This window comes from Schistocerca cancellata, chromosome 5 (genome assembly GCF_023864275.1).
Source record: "Schistocerca cancellata isolate TAMUIC-IGC-003103 chromosome 5, iqSchCanc2.1, whole genome shotgun sequence".
NCBI lineage: Eukaryota > Metazoa > Arthropoda > Insecta > Orthoptera > Acrididae > Schistocerca > Schistocerca cancellata.
This window is the reverse complement of record NC_064630.1, coordinates 784,064,247-784,089,830: the sequence shown is the minus strand read 5'-3', so window position 1 is coordinate 784,089,830 and position 25,584 is coordinate 784,064,247. Positions and strand designations below refer to the sequence as shown.

At 40.8% G+C, this 25,584-nt stretch overlaps 1 protein-coding gene across 3 annotated transcripts in view; it reads right to left on the bottom strand.

The window, feature by feature from the left end:
* The window catches only part of LOC126187474 (ADP-ribosylation factor GTPase-activating protein 1-like), a 101,110-nt gene extending 76,106 nt beyond the window's left edge, over window positions 1-25,004 (bottom strand). The window contains exons 1-3 of one of the 3 annotated variants that reach the window (XM_049928575.1): window positions 24,722-25,004; window positions 24,467-24,634; window positions 6,251-6,364 (exon numbers count right to left, since the gene is read on the bottom strand). In XM_049928575.1, the coding sequence (XP_049784532.1) occupies window positions 6,251-6,364; window positions 24,467-24,634; window positions 24,722-24,781 (342 nt within the window). In that variant the 5' untranslated portion in view covers window positions 24,782-25,004. The remainder of the gene's footprint in view (window positions 1-6,250; window positions 6,365-24,466; window positions 24,635-24,721) is intronic. The other 2 variants (XM_049928574.1, XM_049928573.1) reach the window with 2 other exon arrangements.
* Window positions 25,005-25,584: the final 580 nt, after the last annotated feature.

Genomic DNA, 25,584 nt, shown 5'->3' with positions numbered 1-25,584 from the left:
GACAGCTGTAGACGGGCGCGTAATGGAGTAAAATGGGGGCACTCAATTAAAAGGTGTCTTACCGTTCAAAGCTGAGAGCAGTGGGGACAGAGTGGGGGAGGATCACCACTTAAAAGATGTCGATGGCTAAAAAGACAGTGCCCTATCTGGAGTCTAGTTAAAATTACCTCCTCCCGACGTCGCATTCGGGAGGAAGAGGTCCAAGCACAAGGAAGAGCTTTCACGTCCCGCAATTTATTATGGGCAATTGTCGACCAATGTGTGTGCCATAAAAGAACAACACGACAACATAAAACGCTCCGTAGATTGGCGAAGGGAATCGATCGAATAGCTGGCTGAAGAAGAGAGACTGCAGCCTTGGCCACTATATCGGCCGCCTCATTGCCACAGATACCAACGTGTCCCGGGAGCCAGAGGAACGCCACAGAGACACCCCCCAAATGGAGCAAGCGCAGGCAGTCCTGAATCCGGTGGACCAGAGGGTGCACAGGGTAAAGAGCTTGGAGACTGAGGAGAGAGCTAAGAGAATCTGAGCAGATAACATACTGTATCCGCTGATGGCGGCGGATGTAGGGGACAGCCTGGAGAACAGCGTAAAGCTCCGCAGTATAAACCGAACACAGGTCGGGAAGCCGAAATTGATTTGGGGTGTAGCCAACAATATAGGCACTCCCTACACCTAACGATGTTTTCGAGCCATCAGTGTAAATAAATGTGGCTTCCTTCATTTGTGCACATAGAGCAGCAAATTCCCGACGATAAACAAGTGAAGGGGTACCATCCTTGGGAAATTGACAAAGGTCACGGAGCAGGCAGATCCGGGGACAGAGCCAAGGCGGTGCTGTACCCCAAGTTGTCAAGAAGGTTTTAGGAAAGCGGAAGGAAAGAGAATGGAGCAGTTGACGGAAGTGGACTCCCAGTGGTAGTAGGGAGGAGGGGCAGCCTGCATACCATACATCAAAGGAGGCGTCGAAAAAAATGTCATGGGCTGGATTAGCAGGCATGGAAGACAGATGGCTAGCATAACGACTCAGAAGGACTGCTCGCCGATTGGACAGCGGAGGTTCAGCAGTCACAGCATAAAGGCTTTCCACAGGGCTGGTGTAAAAAGCTCCGGACACTAAACGTAATCCACGGTGGTGGATAGAGTCGAGACAACGAAGAATAGATGGCCTAGCAGAGGAGTAAGCTATGCTTCCATAGTCCAATTTCAAGCGCACTAAGGCGCGACAGAGGCGGAGAAGGACCACTCGGTCCGCTCCTCAGGAGGTACCATTCAGGACTCTGAGGGTGTTGAGCGATCGCAGTCAGCGAGCTGAAAGATAGGAACCGTGGGAGGACCAGCACAGTTTTCTGTCCTACGTAAGACCCAAGAATTTAGCGACATCCGAAAAAAGGTTGACAGGTCCTTGATTTAAGGAGGGTGGAAGAAACTCCTTACGTCACCAAAAATTAACACAAACGGTCTTACTGGGAGAAAAACGGAAGTCGGTTTCGGTGCTCCAAGAGTAGAGGCGATTGAGACATCCTTAAAGACCTCGTTCAAGAAGGCTGGTCCATTGAGAGCTGTAGTAGATCGCAAAATCGTCCACAAAGAGGGAGCCCGAGACATCAGGAAGGAGACAATCCATAATTGGATTTATGGCAATAGCAAACAGTACAACACTCAGCACGGAGCCCTGGGGTACCCCGTTTTCTTGGGAGAAAGTACGGGCGATAGTAGTGTTCACCCGCGCTCTAAATGTGCGCTCTGCCATAAATTCGCGAAGAAGAAGGGGCAGCCGACCTCGAAAGCCCCAAGAGAACAGTGTGCGGAGGATGCCTGTCCTCCACCAGGTATTGTATGCTCTCTCCAGATCAAAAAATATTGCTACTGTTTGGCGTTTCCGGAAAAAATTGTTCATGATATAAGTGGAGAGAGAAACATGATGGTCAACTGCAGAACGATGCTTTCGGAAACCGCATTGGGCAGGTGTTAAAAGACTGCGGGACTCCAGCCACCAAGCTAAACGGCAATTCACCATACGCTCCAAAACCTTACATACACTACTCATGAGAGAAATGGGGCGATAGATAGAGGGGAGATGTTTGTCCTTTCCAGGTTTTGGAACAGGAACGACGATAGCTTCCCACCATCGTCTGGGAAAAGTACTGTCGGTCCAAATTCGATTATAAAGGCGAAGGAGGTAACGTAGACTATGTGTTGATAAATGCAGCAACATTTGGATGTGGATACCATCCGGTCCTGGGGCGAAGGAGCGAGAAGAAGAGAGTGCATGTTTTTTAGGAGTTCCCGCATGGAGAAAACAGTATTATAGCTTTCGCGATTTTGAGAGAAGAAAGCAAGAGGTTGCACTTCTGCTGCACGTTTCTTCGGGAGAAACACTGGCGGGTAATTTGAAGAGCTCGAAATCTCAGCAAAGTGTTTACCCAAGGAGTTAGAAATTGCGACGGGGTACACTAACGTATCACGCACGGCAGTGAGCCCAGAGACCGGGGAGAAACCAGGTGCGCCTGATAACCATCGAATCCGACTCCAAAATTCCGAGAAGGGAGTGAAGGTGTTAAATGAGCTAGTAAAGAATTTCCAGCTTGCCTTCTTGCTATCGCGGATGACGCGACGGCATCGCGCACGGAACTGCTTATAGCGGATACAGTTGGCCAAAGTAGGATGGTGGCGGAAAACACGAAGAGCACGTCGCCGCTCACGTATTGCGTCACGGCAAGCCGCGTTCCACCAAGGAACTGGGGGGCGCTGGGCAATGCGGAGATGCGTGGTACTGAACGATCCGCAGCTGTAAGAATAACGTCTGTAATATGTGTGACCTCATCGTCGACGCTAGGAAAGTGACGGTCATCGAATGTCGCTAGAGACGAAAAAAGTGTCCAAATTGGCTTGGGAAAACTTCCAGCGGCACGGGCGCATATAGGGCAGTTGAGGCTGCAGTCTAAGGACACATGGAAAGTGGTCACTTGAGTGTGTATCATCAAGGGCGAACCATTCGAAGCGCCAAGCTAGCTGAACAGTACCGACCGAAAGGTCCAAATGAGAGAAATTTGTCGTGGAGGCAGACAAAAATGTAGGGACCCCAGTGTTGAGGCAAACTAGATCCGCTTGGTGGAAGATGTCTAGCAATAGTGAGCCACGTGGACAAGGATGTGGAGATCCCCAAAGCGGGTGGTGGGCATTGAAGTCCCCAACCAGCAAATAGAGGGTGGAAGCTGACCAAGAAGATGAAGGAGATCAGCTTGTGCCATTGGTGTGGACGATGGAATGTATACAGTATAAAGAGAGAAGGTATATCCAGAAAGGGAAAGACGAACAATGACAGCTTGGAAGGAAGTGTTTAAGGGGATTGGGTGATAATGGAGAGTATCATGGAGAAGAATCATGAGTCCTCCATGGGCTGGAGTGCCTTCAACAGAGGGGAGATCAAATCGGATGGACTGAAAATGGAGGAGAACAAAGCGGTCATGGGGACACAGCTTTGTTTCCTGAAGACAGAAGATGACCGGCTAGTAGGATCGTAAGAGGATCGACAATTCATCCCGATTGGCTTGAAGGCCGCGGATATTCCAGTGGATAATGGACATAGGGTGAACAGAAAATGGAGGAATGTGACCAAGGTTGCCGTCATCTCAGCGACGGCTCAGAGCTTGCGACCGACAGCATGGAATGGCATTCAGCGGAAGGCAGAAGATCCTGATCCATAGGTTGCTCAGGAGCAGCTCCTGCCACCAGCTATCGGCCGCCAGCAGTGCGCCTTGGCGACACAGAAGACGGCCGAGGGCGATTTCCGCCAGGTGGTGCTGTAGATGAGACACGCCTTGGCGGAGAAGGAGATGAACTGGGTTTCTTACTAGCCTTCTTGGAAATACGATGTTTAGATGAAGGAGGAACCGATGGTTGTGAAGTTGGGGTACGTAATAAATCTTCACGAGTATACTCTTTTTTCGAAGTCTTGGTGTCTGACTTTTGGGCTCGAGATTTAGCAGAACCCGAGGAAGGGTGAGCTGTAGAGTGGGCAGGCCACAGTGGTGAGGTTGAATGGGCGATCTTTGCGCTGGCCAATCTGACGACCGTGGCACTAAAGGTGAGGCCGCAAGTCTGCGTGGCCGCCTCCTTTGTTGGCCGAGGAGAAGCAAGGACAGTGCTGTATTTTCGGTGCGGTTCCACCCGGACAGGGAAGGTGTGGAGAAGTGAAGTACGCAGCAATTTTTGTGCCTGGAGGGCACTGACTGTTTCTAACAACAAGGTGCCATTCCGTAATCTGGAACAAGACTTTACAGGACCTGCAACTGCGTCGACACCTTTCTGAATAATGAAAGGGTTGACCGTGGAGAAGTCGTGACCTTCATCAGACAGAGAAACAACAAGGAACTGTGGCAACGTTGGAAGAACTGTCTGTGGCTGAGACTCAGTGAACTTGCGCTTGTGAGCAGACATTGTGGAAGGTGAGGAAACCATTGCGGAAGAATCCCCCATGATTACCGACGTCTCCGATGGCGCGCTCATCCCTTGTGGGGGCCCTCTCCGAGGGCACTCCCGCCTTAGGTGATTGTTCACACCTCCCGACAAACGGACGGAGGGACCAATCGGCACTTTCGGAAGGTATCAGCTCGGGTACTCACCCCTTCCTGGGCCTGGCCATTACCAGGGGGGTATGTACGTGTCCTACCTGTCTACCCGGGGCGGGGAATTACATGTTACCCCGTCACCGGCTACGCACGAAAATGCGTGGGTCGGCCTTCAGACACGCACAGGGAGGAAGAAAGAGAAAGGGAAAGGGAAAGGAAAGAAGAGAGGTCTCAAACGCCGCAGCGGAGAAAAGGGTAAAGAGAAGAGGTAAGGAAAAGAGAAGGACAAAGGAAGGATGAAGACATACAAGCAGAGAAGGCGAAGAATGCGTTACATTTACGAGCGTCCGTCTCCGGATGTAGGCACAAACCATACTCCCAGAGGGGGAGAAAGGGAATGAAGGAGCCAGAGGTGAGGGGAGGGGGGGGCGAAGATGGGGGATAGGGAAGGATGTGGAAAAGGAAGGTATGCAGCCCGGAAAGGAAGGAGGGCCACGTTAGCTCAGAGTCCCGTGCTCGCTACGCACGTATCCACAAAAGAGTTGTGGACGCCCTGGAGGGAACCACATGTTGTGTCGTACTTGTAAAGGCACATGTTCTAGCAGCACAGGTGGAGTATCCCGCATGAAATCATGGTAACGTGCTCCATTGAGCGTAGGTGGAAGAACATACTGACGAAACTAAAATGAGCTCTAACATGGAAATTAAGCGTTTCCAGACACATGTCCACATAACATCTTTTCTTTATTTGTGTGTGAGGAATGTTACCTGAAAGCTTGGCCGTACCTTTCTGTATCACCCTGTATATCCTTTCCTAAAATGTTGAGATTCAAATCGAAGATAGATGTACACCACAGAAGAATTCTAGGATCCTTCGTGGAAGTCGCTATTTCAAAATAATCATCTCCTCCAACATACTCTTGATAGACTTATGACCCTGATCCCAGTTTTTGATCATTTAACAGGCAAGCATTATTACACACATCCAGGATGCCTGTACAAATTATGCTGCCACACAGGACTTTATATGCAAACTGTCAGCATATTTAGATACTGTGTGGTACTATTCCCAAAATGATTCTCTACTATTATTAACTTTAGCTATTCAGTCACGACCAGAAGGCCATCCCGAATTGCCTACTGCAACAGAGAGAACACACACAGCAAGGTACTGAGTACAGGCCAGCTTTATTCACGTCGAAGTCATCAATCAAAATAACACTTTTGAGCACCTATCAAAGTCATTTACTATCATATTTTATTGACAATAAGACACTTTTTCCTTCAATAAATTGCTTCCAAAATTCAGGTTTGTCTCATACTTGAAATGATGGGGCGGAGGAGAGGCGGAGGAGAGGCGGAGGAGAGGGAAGTGATAGAAAGAATTCTAGGGTTGATTGTGGATTCATAGCAGTAATTGTGCCATAGAGGAAATACAGCTCCATGTTTGCTGTTTTGAGTACACATGGCATTCTAACACACTGCGTTAAGTTTTAATAGCTCCCACTTACCACCGTTTTCCTACCTTTTGCCCACATGCTTTCATGTAAATCACAATCTGCATCATCATTTCGGATTAAGAAATTTCAGTTAATGGAAAGATTAACAAACATGGAATACAAAGGTGCACTCACTTTAGAAACACTACACAACAATGTGGCGCATGACTTACTTTGTCTCTGTAGAGAGCAGCTGCCTTCGTATTGTACCGTCTTTGGATTGACATGCTGTCATCCCAGTCTGGTTGTGATTCAAAAAATTCTCTTGCTCTTCGATTGCCGCCAACCTAAATAAATACGATACATGAGAATCTTGTTCTGAAAACATAAGGCAAATGCAGCTTACCTTTCTGAGCAACATTAAATTTCATTATTGAGAACATACACAGTAGCTGAACTGTCAGAATATGTAACTGCCATTTGAAAAAAAAAAAAAAAAAAAAAAAAAAAAAAACTGTGTTTAAGTCCCAGTACTGCCAGAGATTCTTTTTTTCATTGGCAGTAAAACTGAAACTGGGTGCACTTGACCTTGTAAGACTGCCTGAGGAGGTGATGAATCCAAAATCATGAAGTTATAAACAGCTGGGAAAATGGTTGTCTCATCACATTCAGAGATACCATTGTCTAATGATGACCTGGTGATCAGTCCGCAGCATGTTGTGTGCAGGTCTGATCACAGAGTTCGTTTAGTTCTTGTTACAAACATTCACCTAGTCCGCATTTTCCTTTGTTTTTGCATCATTTGTGAAATAGCAATAATCTAATAATCTGACATTTTATTCAACAAGCCATTCTTATTGGTACTGTAAAACAACTGAACAGACTGCCCTGCCCCCCCTCCCCCCCCCACCCACTTTCTTCCTTCCAGAAGAGGAAAGAATAATATTATAGAATTTTGCTGTGCAAACCAAGTTTTATTCTAGAAAAAAATATATTATCTCTGTAGCCAATCTCAACTGTTTTGTAACTTCTTACAAGCCAGTTCTGCCCCCTTCATTTCACATCAGTTATTGAGTGCTACCAGGGAGAGTGAGGCAGCAAACCAGAAAGAAGTACAAAGAAACAAAATTTTAATTATTGGACATAAAAACCAGCATTTGTTTTCAGGGTTTCAAAATTCCCAAACATGCAGCAAGTCATCATACAATATACAGGGTGAACATAAAGCCTTTCACAGATTACAAAAATTTATTTCTACGGCACTACACTAGATGCACCTGAGTGGTTTGCTACAAATGGTAGATTAATTAATGAATTCATTCTCTCTCTCTCTCTCTCTCTCTCTCTCTCTCTCTCTCTCTCTCTCTCCCCCCCCCCCCCCCCCTTCTCCTCCCCTAGTATGCTGCTGTCCCAATGGCATCTATGCAGAAGATAATGCATTGTGTTTTGTGGTTTCATGAGAGATTGGCAACGTTGGCGACAAGGCAAGAAGCGATAGACCTGGAATGGACGACGATATGAAGTGGTTATGGAAGAGATGTTGGTGAAGTCATGTAGAGACACTGAGTATCACCTAGATGCTCCAAGGGCAACAGACGGAGCACATGTGGAAGCTATCTATTTAAAAACAACAATTTTTTGTAATTGGGGAAAAAACTATGCTCCCCTTGTACATTGACAAGATACACCAATGATAGTGTTTGTTATCTCTTAGATTTGATGAAAATGTCCAATGTCTTGCCTGAAATCATTGCACCCAATCAATACAGTAAGTGATCTTACAGCATTTCTGTTTGGAATGAGATTTATACTTGCCTGTTTCTTTATTTTAATATCTCCATTAGAAACTGGCACGAAGTATTATGTCAGACAAGTAAAGATAATTCATTCTTGTGTCATCATAGGTCATCCAGAGAATCGTCATCATTGTCATCTTTTGCCACACATTTATATTGTAATGCTGGGTAAATATCACTTCCAAGCCTTATGGGGACAACTATTCTTGAATGCTACTGGCCTGAAACTAAGTGATCAAAAGAGGGCTACTTTTTCATTCACCCAGTCCCATTTTTATCCTATTATATTTCAAGCATGCATTTGTCAAATCATTTCATAATATTACACCTCTTGGTTTGATCTAACTTATTTTCTAACACACTCTTCTCACTTTGCAAATATCTACAGTAATATTAGTTTCATCTTACACTGACCATATGTTTATTAAAGAAACACAGCTGTAGGTGTTAAAGGCAATGTCAATTGCTCATTTTACTATAACCTATAATGCTTCCAATTCCATCTTTTTCTTCTTCCTGAGACTTAGCTTATGCAAGTCGTTTACAAAGCCTCCTCAACTCTTTTCTTGTCTTCTAAAATTTATCATCTAGAACTTCCTCCCAATTCTGTCCTGTTCAAAGCACATACATCATCCTCCACCTGTTCTCTCCATATTTTTCGTTGTTTTCCAATTGGTCTTCTCTCAGCTTCTGTTCTTCCAGAGTTCTACTTAGTTCTCTTTTTCCCAAGTTCTTAACAAGACCAAACCATTTCAGTCTATTTCTCTCAAGAGTTTCTTTTAGTGGATTGATCAGCATCACGTTTTGCATTGCTTCATTTTTACTCTGTCTTTAACCAGGTTCCCTTATAGAAAGCACACTTTTAGCACTTAAATTCTATTCAGAGCTTTCTGTCCCAGGTCCAACATTCTGAGCCACAGGTCAAAATTATTAGATAATACTATTTGTAGGCCATGATATAACATTTGGCAGGTATTTTCCAGTTACTAATTATTTCAAATACACAATTTTGAGCAATTTTCTACCCTCTTCGAAATTTCTTCCTTGATCTTTTTTTTCCTCATCAACTTACTTCCTAGATACCTGAAAGCATCTACTCCGCCTATTACAACATACATTCTCGATTTTTTCATTTTCCTGCCAATTTTCATTACCGCACTTTTTGTTAAGCTTGCCTGCTTTTCCAGTTATCCTCTATCAGGTATTTAGTTATTCCAATTTTTGTTCATTGTCTTCCCACATCATCAAATCATCTGCACATGCTATGATTTTTGTATCTAATCCTTGCTGAACTTTCCTTATGATGTTGCCCTACAAATACTGAAGAGCACAGCTGAGAGCACACTTCCTTGTCAAACTCCTCTGCCTGTTCTAAACCATTCCGACTTTTTGTCATTTATTATGACCCAATTCAGGAATTTGTTATATATGTTTACAATTCTGAGTTGCATACCTTTTGACAGTTCCAATCTATTAGAAACTTGCCATCTCTCTTCACTTCTAACTGTGTTTTAAGCCTTTTCTGAATCTATGAATGAAAGTACAATGTCTTTCACAAATTCCCACCTCTTTTCTATAACCCATCTAGCTGTAAATATGGGACCTATAGTTAATCTTCCACACCAAAGACCTTGTTGTTGGCTCCTAATTGTGGTTCTATCTTGTTCTTGATTTTCTGTAAAATTATCTTTTCGTAAGTCTTCATGCTCGGTACAGTCAGTCAGAAACCCTTTTACTCAGAAATGGGTATGGACATATCAAGTTGAAGTTTATGCCACAAATTAAGGTCCATAGACCCTTAGTGATGTAAATATTGAAGTTTCTAAGTCAAAGCAAACAAAAGATAGGGACATTTATGTCACATATTTTGATACTTGCAAACTCAAGGTCATCAAACCTGTAGGGTACTTCCTTTTGACCAAGAATTATGAAAGACAAGGTTTCACAAAACAGCTACAGGAAAAAAATGCAAATAGTGTTAACTTGTATTTATATCATACAAAAATTATTTCTTTTGTCATTTGTTATCCGACTTCAAACATAAAATAAAAACATTATTTAAACTCTTTGAATTCCCAGGAGCAATACCTTGCCAGTATCAATATCAAGCAAAAATTATCTAGATTCTTGATTCCAACACTGGATGAACTGTCAATAAATATAATTAAGTTTGTACAGAACCCTGAGAGTGGGAGTTCTACTTGCCCATTATTCTATAAAACCATTCTTTGCCATTTTTCATTTCTAAAGCCGCTTTCTCTTCATCTGTCAAGCAAATACTGATATACAGTGTTCCTATGCCACACCTTTTAATCACACTTAAGCATAAACATCACAATACAGATGCATTCTGCATGACTAAAGAATTCTGGAAAGCCTTTGATGGTCACGGGTCATTCCATGTCAAGTGGCCTACGAGTCCCTTGCTCGACCATATGAAATTTTTACAGGATGTACGTATAGACCTTACATGAAGCACTGCCAAATTACAGCTTCATAAGTAGTATGGCGAGGCCACTAGCCACCTTTTTGTAAAGGCTTGTTTTTTGACATTGTGACTAAAATGAATAAATGATCAGCTTTGTCGTACCATTATTCAGGATCTAAGAGACCTGTCGTGCTGAAACTTTGTGATCCTGTTCAACTTTTCGGATACAATAGCTTAATTGTAGTACTTATTGTCAAACTATGGTGAATTCATCATAGTGTGCTATCAAAGTGGCTCATAAATCCTGTCGTACCACATTTTGACTGTACTTTATTGCCTTGTATATACTGAAAGAATAACTTTCTGAAGCTGATACTTTAGTTATCTGCAACCTGTCAGCATGTCATAAAGCTGCAAGTGGCATCCAGATTTCTCAAATAATAACTGAGTTATCTGCGCTCACCTCGTCTGATCAGAAAAAGTTGTTTTTATTTTGGAGACAGACCAGTCGTTTAGTGTCAACAATGGAGGTTGGTAACATGCTTCAACAATCAGTCTGAAGCACACTGTTGTGTAGTTCAGGAGTGTTCAGATGTTGTGTGTGCCTTTTTAAATGATGTAACGTGTGTTGTCATTACTGGATAAACCTCTTTTTTCGATGAGTAAAAATTATTTCAAGGTACGGGGTGACTCTTTAGAAACATTTATCAGGTTATTTCATTTTTTTCTGTTTATTCTCAAGGAAGTTCCCATTATCTATGATTGTTTAATATTTTTCAGTTGGAAATATACAGCACTTCTACTTTATCTAATATTGAAACAAACTGCAACTGGAAGCATAAATTTAATTTTAGTGTAATGGATATCAGCAAGGTTTCATTAAAACCTAACACATCAACAAGGCTTCATTCCAATCAAAGAATGTTCTGTAGAGCAACAGGAATTAATAAACCAAAGAAGTGAGATATGTCTTACTGAAAATGCACAAATATGCTTTCACCACAAAGCTTGTGGACAAATATGACTTTCTACAGAGATCTTGTTGTAATCCTTTTGGTGCAAAGAACCATTCTGTTAAAAAGGTTTTACGGATTGTCAATGTGGAAACAGCAAAACAATTGCAAGCCTTGACTAAGAGCAATGTGAAACCTGGTGAGAAGATCTGTCCAACTTGCAGAAAACAATTTTCAGCAAAGAAAGCAGAAAAATCAGTCAGCTTCAAACCAGTCAGAAGATGAAGCATATCCAGAAGTATCAATCAATTCCAGTCGATCTACTTTTGGGGTCTCCCCTCTAAAATTTCAGATAGTATCAAAATGGGATGTGGAAAGTTACACAAAATGAAAAATAAGCGAAGCTCAAGATGCAATTGCAAATAACATTGCTGCTGCTGGAGGATTCACCCCAAAAGCTCTTCAAACACCTAGTACAAGCAAGGCATGTCCTGATTGTGAAGATTATAAGCAGCTGATTAAATAATTGAAAGAAAAGTTGCAATTGTCAAGATAGCCTCAAAGATTGCAAATACTTACATTAGTACCACAAAGCTGGACTATAAAAGATACACTGCAAGAATTTGGTGTTTCAGAGAGGATCGTAAAAGCAGCTAGGAAGTTACAGGCAGAAAATGGTGTATTAGCTCTGCCAAAGAACAAGTGTGGCAAGAAGATTCCAGATGCCATAAAAGAAAGAGTGGTAACATTTTTTCAGAATGAAGAATGTAGCTGAATTCGTCCATTTAAAAGAGACTGTGTATCAATTAGAATAGGAGGAAATAAAGCTTTGATGCAAAAATACCTTCTACTGAATAATTTGAAAGAAATGTTTGCTGCGTATTGACTTCAGCATGGACCTGAAATTGGATTTTCCAAATTTTGCAAACTGAGGCCAAAATAGTGCATCACTGTGGGTGCTGCAGGAACCCACTCTGTTTGCACTTTACACCAAAATGTGAAAGCGATGCTTGCAAGCACTCCAATGAAAGAAGATTATAAGAGTCTGACTGCTAAAACAGCGTGTGATTTGAAATCCAAAGACTGCATGCTTCATCACTGAAATCTGTCCAGGAAAAGAACTACTGGGACAGTTTTTAGATAGTAGTTTTGAAGACAGTGATCCAGATGATACCATTGAGTTCAAGCAGTGGGTGCACACTGATAGAGATACATTAGAAACCAAGCAGATGACCACTGAGGATTTTATTGAAGATCTGATTTCAAAAACTGAAACTTTCCACTCATCATTATGTTGCAAAGCACCAGAGCAAGCACCTAAAATGCATAAAAGAAAGCTGTAAACCAACTGAACTCATCATCATATTAATGGACTTTGCTGAAAATTATTCCTTCATTGTCCAGGATGCAGCTCAAGGTTTTCACTGGAATAACAGCCAAGCAACTTTACACCCATTTGTTGTGTACCTCAGAAATAACTTGGACATCAGCAGCTTCAGCTACTGTAAAATAAGTGACAGCCTGAAACATGATGCAATCTCTGTACATGCTTTTATAGCAAAATTAATAGAAGATCTAAAGTGTCTCCTTGGAAAAAAATCACACACATTTACTACTTCAGTGATGTGTCAGCAGCACAGTACAAAAACTTCAAAAATTTTCTGAATCTCTGCCACCATCAAAATGACTTTGGAATCTCAGCTGAATGGAGCTTTTTTGCTACAAGCCATGGAAAATCTCCATGTGATGGAGGAACAGTAAAGTGCCTGGCAGCAAGAGCAAACCTTCAAAGACCAACTGAGGACCAGATTTTGACACCAACTGATTTGTTTAAATACTGCACAAAGAATATCGGAGAAATCCAATTCATTTTTGTTTCAAAAGAAGAAACTGAAACATTAAAAACTGAGCAGGAAGCAAGGTTCAAAAATGGTTGCACAGTATCAGCAACAAAAGAGAATCACCATTTTGTGCCATTAAATGAAAAGCAAGTTTGTATTAGAAGAGTATCCAATGATACTATTTTTTTTTTTTTTTTTTTTGTGACAGATGTTGATCAAAGTCAAGCAACAGTTTCATTTGAAATATTACAGCCTTACAACTGGGCCAATACATTGCCTGTATATATGGTGGATTGGTAATGTATCTGAAGTTTCAGAAGAAGAAAATGATGTTTTAGTCAGTTTCATCCACCCCAATGGACCTGCACATTCATTCTATTGGCCAGCTAGGAAGGATGCTTGTTGGATTCCAAACCAACACATTATTTCTGTCATTCCAGTTCCATCAGCAACAAGAGTGGGCCAACATTATAGCTTGTTAGACTCAACTGTAATTGCTATTTGTAACAAATTTCAGCAAATGAATTAACAAGAACTGAAATATTTGGCTTGGGAACCATAAAGAGTACAACTGGTACAACAAGATTTATGGGCCACTTTGACAGCACACTATCATGATTTTACCATAGTTTGGCCTTTTGTTTTACAGCTATGATATTGTACCCAAAAAGTTGAACAGGATCACAAAGTTTCAGCATAACAGGTCTCTCAGATCCTGAGTAATGGTAAATCAAAGTTGATCATTTATTCATTTAAGTCCCAGTGTCGAGAAATGTAATGTAAAGAAAATATAAGTTTATTTGTTCTTAAATGCAAAAGTCACCAAAATAAAAACAACTTTTTCTGATCAAACAAGGTGAGCTCTTTTCAATGGTGCTGAGAAAAATCAAATTTGAGTGATCCCTTTTGAGATATGACCTTTTGAAAGTGAGCCAAAATCAACTGATTAAATTTTTTAACACACTCTGAACTTCGAAAACTCAGTTATTATTTGAGCAATCTAGGTGCCACTTGCAGAGCTTTATGACATGCTGGCAGACTGCAGATAACCAAAGTATTAGCTTCAGAAAGTTACTCTTTCAGTAGATAGAAGGCAATAAAGTATAGCCAAAATTTGGTATGACAAGATTAATGAGCCACTCTGATAGCACACTGTGATGAATTTACCACTGTTTGACCTTTTGTACTACAACAAGCTATTGTACCCAAAAAGTTGAATAGTATCACAAAGTTTCAGCATGACAGGTCTCTTAGATACTGAACAACGGTAAAACAAAGTTTATCATTTATTCATTTCAGTTGCAATGTCAAAAATCAAGACTTTACGAAAAGGTGGCTAGTGGCCCCACCACACTACTTGTGAAGCTGTAATTTGGCAGTGCTTCATGTAAGGTCTATATGTACATCCTGTAAAAATTCCATCAAAATTTGAGACGGTCGAGTGGGGAGCTTGTCTAAATTTAGGCCACTTGACATAGAATGATCCTCATGTAAAATTAATGTGTTAATTAAAAACCCACTCAAACACCCATTAAGAAAAATATGGACTTGATATATAGGGTGATTTAGCTAAGACATACACATCAAATATTTCTGGAACCATTTGAGACATAATTTGTTTTCAAACATGAATTGTAACAAAAACTTTGATGCTACTTTACAAGCCTCTGAATAAGAATTACAAGACCTTTTTGTAACCAGGGATGGGTCACAAGTTGTGAAAGTTATCAGCTAGAAGATAGCATCTCAAGACAGATGCATTTTTCTTGAAGTTTGTTTCTGCATGCACATTACAGAAAGCAATCATGAGAATGTCCTCGGAAGCAATAGGCAATTGTGGCGTGACAATTAATAAAATATTCTGGGCTGTTATGCTGGGGTCAAACGGGTTTCACCTTAAAACCCAATGTACCATCCCCATCTGTGGAGGACATTTTCAACAGATATCACAGCTTTTTTGAAGGTCTGATTCAGACTCTAGCTCACTACTGACAACAGCAAAATTCTGTTTCCACGTAATGGTGTGATAAGTTTTGAATTGTCAACTGCCATCGTCTGCTGTTGCTATCACACCACAGTGGAAGACTGGTGCACATCATCTTCAGTACCAGAATACAGATATCATTCAATTTCACACTCTCCTCCTCCTTCTCATTGAAGTTCCTGGGGTGATGGAAACAAATTCCTGCTTTCTTCAGCAGTTGGTAGGCGCCATTGGCCAGTTTTAGGCAATCATGTATCTTCCGGGTGGGTTTGTAGATAACCACAATGTTCTGCTTATTCCAAGAATTTTCTTGATTTGCTAGTTTTCAGGAAAGAAGATGGGAGCTTGGATCACATGGTTTCCCAAAAACCCACACACAAGCAGACTGTTACCTACACTGGAATCCAAACCACCACCCACATCAAGAGTGATGCATCATAAAAAAAATCCATGGATAGAGCAAGGAAAATATGCAAACCAAAGCTGCTTGAAGCAGAATTAAAACATCTCACCAATGCAATGCTCAAGAACGGTTATTCATTCGCTAAGGTGAAAAGAGCATCAAGGCTACTGCATAGAAATCATACCAGTGTTCAAGCACTGGTGAAATCTAAAGTTTTCCTGCCTTTTATTAAGGACATTACTGACTGCATAGGAAAAATCTTGAAAAGCAGAACATCACGGTAATCTACAAACCCACCCAGAAATTACACGGTCACCTAAAATCAGCGAAGATGCTCGCCAACTGCTGGAAAAAAAAAAAAAAAAAAAAACAAGTATTTATAGGGTTCTGTGTAGTTGAGGGGAGGTGTATATGGGTACTACAAAAAGAATGACCAAAAAACAACTTGAAGAGCACAATGGCAATTGCAGAAGAGGCGATATGGACAGATTAGCTGTTGCCGAACATGCTTTGCAGCCAGGAGACCACCACATTCATTTTGATAGGACTCCAGCACTGGCAGCCTCAAGTGGATACCATGAAAGGTTACACAAAGAAGCCACAGAGATTATAAAACACGCCAGGAGTTTCAATAGGAAGGAGGAGGGTGTGAAACTGAATGACAACTGGATTCCGGTGCTGAAGATGATGTGTACCAGTCTTCCACCATGGGGTGATAGCGACAGTGGACGATGGCAGTCAACAATAGCCAATTGTGGTCACATCTTGGAAACTTGACATCACGGCATTGCACAGAAGCATGCAGAAGCGGAATTTTGCTGTTAGTACCAAGCCAGTGTGTGAATCAGACATTCAAAGAAGCTATGATCCCCCTTGAAAATGTCCTCTGCAGATGGGACAAAATGTTGGTATTGAGTATCCATTTGACCATGGCATAATAATCTGGAACATTTTATTAATCCTGACATTTCTGGCCATGAAAGTAAGTTTTACAATTATGGAGTGAGCAGAAGTATGATTAAAAATCTTACAGATATAATTTCAGTTCTTCAATATGTTTCTCATTAGTAGTAAACGTCTTACTGGGTGGCAAGAATGCTTAATTCAACAAGTACCCATGAATGACCGCTTTTCTCACTATGTATCAAGACATGTCATCTGTACCAAATTCTTGAAAATATCAGTTATATGCTGATGTCAAACACCAGCCTTAAGAACACTGCTGCTGTTGTAACAGCTGTGGATGACAACCTCTGTTTTGTAACAAAGCACTGATGATAGCTGTTAATCAGTTGAAATTGATTTGCAAAAGTGAATAAATAAAACATGCTTTTGCGATTGGTTGCTGCATATTTGGCAATTTTAATGATAAAGGTGAACCATATATGTGAATGTACCTATTCACTTGGCTTCCAAACAGCATCAGCTCAATAAATACCTTAAAATATCTTTAAGAACACAGTCAGAGAAATACTAGAGAAAATGCATTTTATTCCTTAAATGAATTTACTGATTATTGTAAAGAGAACCCAAAAAATGTGATTTTTTTAAAAGTAATCTTTATTCAGTTAAAAGCAATATAAAAGTATGTAAATTTACACATTTTCTAAAATTGTTTCTTTGTCCTTTGAGTCCTGTACTTTTCATAACATTCCAAATATCTATTTTCATTCCAAAATAGCAACACTATTTGAGGGGCAGATGATGACTGACTATAATTTATTGGTTACAAGCAGAAGATTAAAACTGAAGAAAGTGCAGAATGGTAGGAAATTAAGGAGATGAGACCCTGATAACTAAAAAGAATCAGATTGTTGAGAGTTCCAGAGGAGGCATTAGGCATCAATTGAGTAGAACAGAGGTAAGGAATACACTAGAAAATGAATGGGTAGCACTGAGAGATGAAGTAGTGAAGGCAGCAGAGGATTAAGTAGGTAAGAAGACAAGCCTGATAGAAATCCTTGGACATCATAGGAGATACTGACTAACTGATGAAGTGAGAAGATACAAAAATGCATCAAATAAAACAAGCAAAAGGGAATACAAATGTCGAAAAATTGAGATTGACAGGAAGTGCAAAATAGATTGAGGACAAATGTTCGGATTTAAAATCATATTTCACAAATGGAAAGATGGATAGTGCCTTCAGAAAAATTAGGAAGGCCTTTGGAGAAAAGAGCTGTTTGAATATCAAGAGCTCAAATGTAAAACCAGAACTAAGCAATGAATGGAAAGCTGAAAGGCAGAGAGTGTATATAAAAGGGTGATCAACTTCAAGGCAATATTAAACAAAGAGAAGAGGATGTAGGTGAAGATGAAATGGGAAACATGACATTAAGAGAAGAACCTGACAGAGCACTGAAACACCTAAGTCAAAACAAGGTTGCTGGAGTACAGCATTGTCAGAACTATTGACAGTCTTGGGAGTGCCAGCCATGACAAAACTGTTCCATCTGGTCTGCAAGATGTAGGATACTTCAAGAAGAATGTAAATGTACAATCCCAAGGAAAGCATGTGCTAACAGGTGTGAATATTATCGAACTATCAGTTTAATAAGTCACGGTTATAAGAGACTAACACGAATTCTTTACAGAAGAAGAATGGAAAAAACTGAAAGAAGCCGACATGGGGAAGATCAGTTTGGCCTCCAGAGAAATGTAACAACATGTGAGGCAATACTGACCCTACAACTTCTCTTAGAAGATAGGTTAAGGAAAGGCAAACCTACACTCAAAACATTTGTAGACTTAGATAAAGTGTTTGACAATGCTGACTGCAATAATATCTTTGAAATTCTGAAGGGAGCAGGGGCAAAATGAAGGGAACAAAAGCTTATTTACAGCGGGTACAGAAATCAGACAGCAGTTGCAAGAGTTGGGGGACATAAAAGGAAAGCAAGGGTTAAGACAGGGTCGTAGCCTATTCCCGATTTTATTCAGCCTGTACATTGAGAAAGCAGTAAAGGAAACCACAGAAGAATTTGGAGTAGGAATTAAAGTCCAGAGAAGAAATAAAAACTTTGAGCTTTGCTGATGACATTGTACTTTTGTCAGAGACAGCAAAGGACTTGGAAGAGCAGCTGAACGCAATGGACAGAGTCGAATTGAGGATACAAGGCTAACATCAACAAAATCCAAACAAAAATAATGGAATGTAGTCAAATCAGGCGATGCTAAGGAAATTAGATTACAAAACAAGACACGACAGGTAGCAGATGAGTATTGCTCTTTGGGCAGAAAAAAATTGATGTTGGCTGAAATAGAGAGGATATAAAATGCAGACAGGCAATGGCAAGTAAAGCATTTCTGAACATGATACATTTTTTATCATTAAATACAGATTTAAGTCAGCCTTGTAAAGGAGTGAAACAATGATGATAATCAGCTTAGACAAGACGACAATAGATGCTTTTAAAATGTGATGCTACAGAAGAATGCTGAAAATTAGATGGGTACATCACATACCTAATGAGAAAGAACTGAACAGAATAGCAGAAACAAGAAATATGAGGCACAACTTTACTAAAGGAGGGGATCGGCTGATAGAACATATTCTGATTCATCGAGGGATCACCAATTTATGGACGAAAGTGTGTGGTGGTAAAAATTGTAAAGGAAGGCCACAAGATGAATACAGTAAGCAGACTCAGAAGGATGTAGGTTGCAGTATTTTTTCAGAGATGAAGAGGTTTGTACAAAATACAGTAGCATGGAGAGCTGCTCAAACCAGTCTTCAGACTCAAGACAACAACAACAACAACAACAACAACAACAACAACACCAACACCTTATACATCCAGCAACTAGGTTGTACTTAAGCATAACAATAAATCTGTTTCATCCCTTTTCCATTTCAGCCACACAACTCTGGAACAAAGTACTCAGTAGCTACCTTCTCTTGCCAAAACTACTCTGCAGTAGAAGTTTTAAGCTCTTCCTGCTCAGTGTACCCTTCCTACCAGTTGTCCCTGCTCTTTTTATTCTGTCCAACAGCAGACCAATACTTCTATAACCGTATCATTTTTCATTCTTCTCCATACCAGTCAACTTTTTCTCCATATCTCATTCCCCCTGTGCTGGTGCCGTACATTTCTGTAGATGATGTTACCCACATCCAACAAAATACAATGTGAACATTGAGCAACGCAAGTATTAATTAGAATGAAATTTCCAAAATACTAATTCATAAATTACTTTAGTATTATTACTGTTATTCATATTGTTTGCAACAGTAAACACAGCAAATGAGTTCACTACCAGAATTCTGTATTTTATCACTACTCTCACATTTCCCAAGTGCCTAGGACTGTACAATTTGTCATTGGATAATTCGTACAGATCACAGTCAAATGGCTTTTTGCAGCAGGGAGATGGATATTTCATCAATACCAATGCTTTTCAAGTGTCCACTAATATCTTTTGGCACTGCTTCCAGCGTGTTGAGAGCCACTGGGACCACTTTCAATGGTTTATGCCACAGTCATTCTCAGGAGAAATGGTCTGCAACACACCCTGATAAGAGCGACCTGTACACTAGTGGAACCATAATAAGTGATTTAAATGTGCATGTAGTCCCAAAAGTGCCCTCTTGTGTGACAACACTCAGTTGGTGCAGAGCCATCATACTAATGGAAATGTGTGACCACGTGCCACTATGCCTCACCAACATCACAGGGTGGAATATTGGCATGTGAAAGCATTTGAACAGAGCAGAATGACAGGTCTGTGTGATGTGGGTTTGTCACTCAGTGCCTCATACAGGGCAGGCTGGTTCAACAGCGAGGGATATGTGGAACCAGTGAAGAGGAGAAGGTCTTACACAGCACCGACTGTGTGTGTTTGGAGTTTACAGGTGCCCAATGGTGAGGTTACCAGTGCCTTTACACACATTAAAGCAAAACAAATGTAGATAAAATTCTAAAATTGTTGCACACTTATGCACGCAAATTGACCACACGAAACACTGGCCTGCTGAGTGGCAAAATGTAGTGTTTTCAGACAACTTCCACTTCAACTTGTCCTGCAATGATAGTCTTCTTCATAGAATGGCTTGCCTGTTTTCCTGACATGTCACCCACTGAACAGGTCACGGATATTGCAGGTCGGCAACTTCTTCATTCAGGTCCTCCTGCAGGCACAATTGATGCTCTGTGGACATTCCCACCAACTGTGTGGCAGAGCATTCCCCAGCAGCATATTCACACATTCTGATTCCATGCAACAACTTCTAGTAGCTCTGGCTGCAGCATGTAGTAGAGTGACTCCATACTGAATTTCCACAGTCACAGTGTATGTACAGGTCTGTAATACTAATCATGTGTAGTTCATGCCTTAATAGGTGAAATACATTTCGTTCACATCACATCTCTCTGTCTTGGTGTTTCACGTTTTCCAAACAGTAGTGTAGTCTCTCACTTATTCTGCTGTCACCTGAAATGGCAAAGTAAATGATCTACTTTTTTTTCCCCCCACATTTGTGATATCTGGTGTCTGGAGTAAGAAGTTCCACAGAAATTTACCATGTTCATTTTTACCAACTTTTTCTGGTTTGTGGTCCTACAAGATTATTACCACTGACAGACGGCAATTTTCCAGTTCCAGTGGATCATTCATGCCTAACCATTGTGCCTCTGCTTATAACTGGACTGAGCAACCTTCTACAACAGCTCGAGATATGATCAGTTGTTTCATCAGCTTCTTTGCAGAGTGTGCACATTGGGTATGTCTCAATTTTGCACTGATGGCATTAGTTCTGAAGGCTTGTTCTTGTGCAGTAAAAATCTTTCATTCAGTCTTCTTCTTTACAGTTCTGTTGGTCATTCAAGACCAGATCTTTATCTATTTCGTCTTCAATTTTCTCCAAAAACTGCTTATGCAATTCTTTATTGTGCAGGCTGTCCATCTGGATTTGGTGCACAGTTTTTTTGGTACTGATTTTTGGTTTTCTGTGCTTTGAGAAACTTTCTGTTGTTGACTTCGATCACCACTGATTCTTTGCTATCTTCCACAAAGTCTGACAATGCCTGTTTCCCTTCTTCCACTGTCTGCCTCACTTGCAACAGTCCTCTACCGGCTGCTTTTCTGGGCAAGCATGGCCTATCGACATCACAGCGAGGTTCGATGTATGTGGTGAAGTGTCTTGAGTTTCCTTGTTTTCCTGTTCACATTATCCAGGTCTATGTATATCCAGTTCACAAAGCCTGCAGTGTATCTGAGGATGCTTATGACCCAGATTTTGAAGGCCTTGAAGGTGTAGGTATCATTCAACTTGCTGTTCAAAATCTTCCTGGCCCTTTAAGTATACTCTTTGCTGACCACATTTTGTATATGCTCATGGGTGATACAGTCCTACTCCAAAATGCCTACATATTTTTAAGCTTCAGGTTGGTAGCTCTTGATGGTTTGTCCATTTGGCATTTCAATTATATCATTATTAAATATTATGGAAATGAAAGAGGAGGTAGATGAAGATGAAATGGGAGATATGATACTGCGTGAAGAGTTTGACAGAGCACTGAAAGACCTAAGTCGAAACAAGGCCCCGAGAGTAGACAACATTCCATTAAAACTACTGATAGCCTTGGGAGAGCCAGCCCTGACAAAATTATACCATCTGGTGAGCAAGATGTCAGACTTCAAGAACAATATAATAATTCCAATCCCAAAGAAAGCAGGTGTTGACAGATGTGAAAATTACAGAACTATCAGTTTACTAAGCCACGGCTGCAAAATACTAACGAGAATTCTTTACAGACGAATGGAAAAACTAGTAGAAACCAACCTCGGGGAAGATCAATTTGGATTCCGTAGAAATATTGGAACACATGAGGCAATACTGCCCCTATGACTTATCTCAGGAGCTGGATTAAGGAAAGGCAAACCTACGTTTCTAGCATTTGTAGACTTAGAGACAGCTTTTGACAATGTTGACTGGAATACTCTCTTTCAAATTCTCAAGGTGATAGGGGTAAAAAGCAGGGAGCGAAAGGCTATTTACAATTTGTACAGAATCCAGATGGCGGTTATAAGAGTCGAGGGACATGAAAGGGAAGCAGTGGTTGGGAAGGGAGTGAGCCAGGGTTGTAGCCTCTCCCCGATGTTATTCAATCTGTATATTGAGCAAGCAGTGAAGGAAACAAAAGAAAAATTTGGAGTTGGAATTAAAATCCATGGAGAAGAAATAACTTTGAGGTTCGCCGATGACATTGTAATTCTGCCAGAGACAGCAAAGGACCTGGAAGAGCAGTTGAACGGAATGGACAGTATCTTGAAAGGAGGATATAAGATGAACATCAACAAAAGCAAAATAAGGATAATGGAATGTAGTCAGATTAAATCAGCTGATCCTGAGGAAATTAGATTAGGAAATGAGACACTTAAAGTAGTAAATGAGTTTTGCTATTTAGGGAGCAAAATAACTCACGATGGTTGAAATAGAGAGGATATAAAATGTAGACTGCCAATGGCAAGGGAAACGTTTCTGAAGACGTGCCAGGAATTCGTTTCTGATAATATTTGTGCGGAGTGTAGCCGTGTATGGAAGTGAAATGTGGACAATAAATAGTTTAGACAAGAAGAGAATAGAAGCTTTCAAAATGTGGTGCTACAGAAGTTTAAGATTAGATGGGCAGATCACATAACTAATGAAGAGGTATTGAATAGGATTGGGGAGAAGAGAAATTTGTGGCACAACTTGACTAGAAGAAGGGATCGGTTGGTAGGACATATTCTGAGGCACCAAGGGATCACCAATTTAGTATTGGAGGGCAATGTGGAGGGTAAAAATCGTAGAGGGAGACCAAGAGGTGAATACACTAAATAGATTCAGAAGGATGTAGGTTGCAGTAGGTACTGGGAGATGAAGGAGCTTGCACAGGATAGAGTAGCATGGAGAGCTGAATCAAACTAGTCTCTGGACTGAAGACCACAACAACAACATTATTCACAGAAATTTTTAACTTACTAAGGATGTCTTGTTGGATGTAACAGAGGGCTTTAAGGTTGCAGCCTCATCAGGTGAAATAAATCCATGCATAAATAAATACAGTAAATTCCACTCCTAATTCAGCACATTTCAAAAAGATGAATTAAACTAGCTCCAAAATCTGATAAACATTTGCAGAAATGTTACAACAATAAGAACTTGGGGTTTATTCCTTTCAGCATGAAACCGATTGCTGTCTTGTGCGGAAGTTTACAATTTCATACCAAAATATAGAAATACACCTTGTCAGGTACAAAGGAAAAACCATTACACCAGAACACTTTCAATAATTCAATCATCAAGAGTTGATTACTTTGAAAAGCTGTTACTTCCACAGAAAGTGACAGTGTGTCTGGTGTAAGCCAGTGGAGCATTGTTTGCATTTAAACAGCTTCCACACCAACACCAATGCATCAGGGCACCAGCTCATTTTCTTGAAGAATTACCTTTAATTATAAAGTAACCTTTACAAATTGAGAGACAGGGGGGAGGGGGGGGGGTGCAATAGACCGCAGGATTCAAAACATCTGACTACATAAATGGAATATACTGGAGGTGTTTATGTACATTTTCCTCTATTATTACATTTCTATTGCTGTTGCTAATCTAATTTTGTACCATATCTCAAAATTAAACAAGCCCCCTTTCTAATCAGTGTCTCCTCTATTTGGTGAGCATCAATCTATCCTAATTTGTAGGCTAGGTGTTATTTCATTGTTTGATTACACATGCCTCATACAGCTGAATTAACTTTCCATTAGTGCAGGCAGAGGAAAAAGTTACTGCCGAGTGACTACATATAATGAAGACTACAGCGAGTACGACCTAATAAAACCGAGAGAGAGCAGTTCATCTTTATAGTCTGACATTACTAGTTACTTTCTTGCAGAACACTTTGTCACAATTTGTGTACACATAAGATTAAACACCTCTAACAGAGTGAAAACAACAGACAGATTCATGTACAGCAGAGTAATACAGAATAATACAAGTAAGTAACAAAGAAGGAGCTTTGCAAATATAGTCAAACGTGTAACATAACCACTCCTGCGACAGTCACCTTCATTTTTTCAAGTTCAATATCCTTCCACTTATCCATACTAATGGACCGCACAAATGACAGATGTACTCCCAGTCCTCTGTGTTTTCCAGAGCATTCTAAACAAATCCATATTCCATATGTCACAGAGGCCCATTGTGGATTGTGAGTCCCACACTCAAAACATTTCTGAAAAAAAGGTATACATGAAGTATAATTAAAAAATCTGTTATTACTTTGCTGCAAACTTTTTACGACACAATGACTTACACTTACCGAATTCTCGTCAATCGGTTTCAGTTCAGATAGAACTCTGCGGGTTCTAGGACTGGCCATATTTACACTCAAATTCACACTACAATGGACATAACATCTCAAATCTCACACAAAACTACAACATCACACACTACAAACATTCCTGGGGTTAAACCTAACCCCCAATCAATCCGAACACAAGTTGTCAACTTTCAATAGCAGACATGATTGACGTGTACTGGGTCAAAGATGTACGCTGCAAATGCTTCGTGCAGAGATGACATACTCAGAGTGTATTTATTTCATGGAGGTATAAGGAATTATACCTCCATGATTTATTTCAATGAGTTTGTTCTGCCATTCTTCTTTTATTCTAACAGCTCTAAATTAGGGGAAAGGTTGAAATACAGACCCGCAGAATCTACAACTGATTCATACCGCAGCAGAACAAAGCACTACAGCTGGTTAGCACTACTAAAGGCCCGTCCACACGCAACGATCTGTCTGCGCAAATGTCTGCGCACATCACATCTGCGCAGACAGATCGTTGCGTGTGGGCAGAAGATTTGCACCAACCTGGAAGTTGGAATTGGAGGTTTGAGCGAAACCTCTCAAATCTGTGGGTTCAAACCACATCTGCGCAGACAAGTTGGAGCGTGTGGATAGGAGATCGCCGCAAATCTGGCGCGAAACAGCTATTTGCTCAGTCTAGTGTTTGTATTTGTGCGCACAGGGCATTAAAATGGCTGATACTCGTCAGTGTTCTCGAGAGTTTGTAAGTGAATTCATTGAAATATGTAGAAACCACCCATGTTTGTGGAAGATTAAAAGAATATAGTGACCGAGACAAAAAGACAGCAGCACACAATGCTCTAATTGAAAAA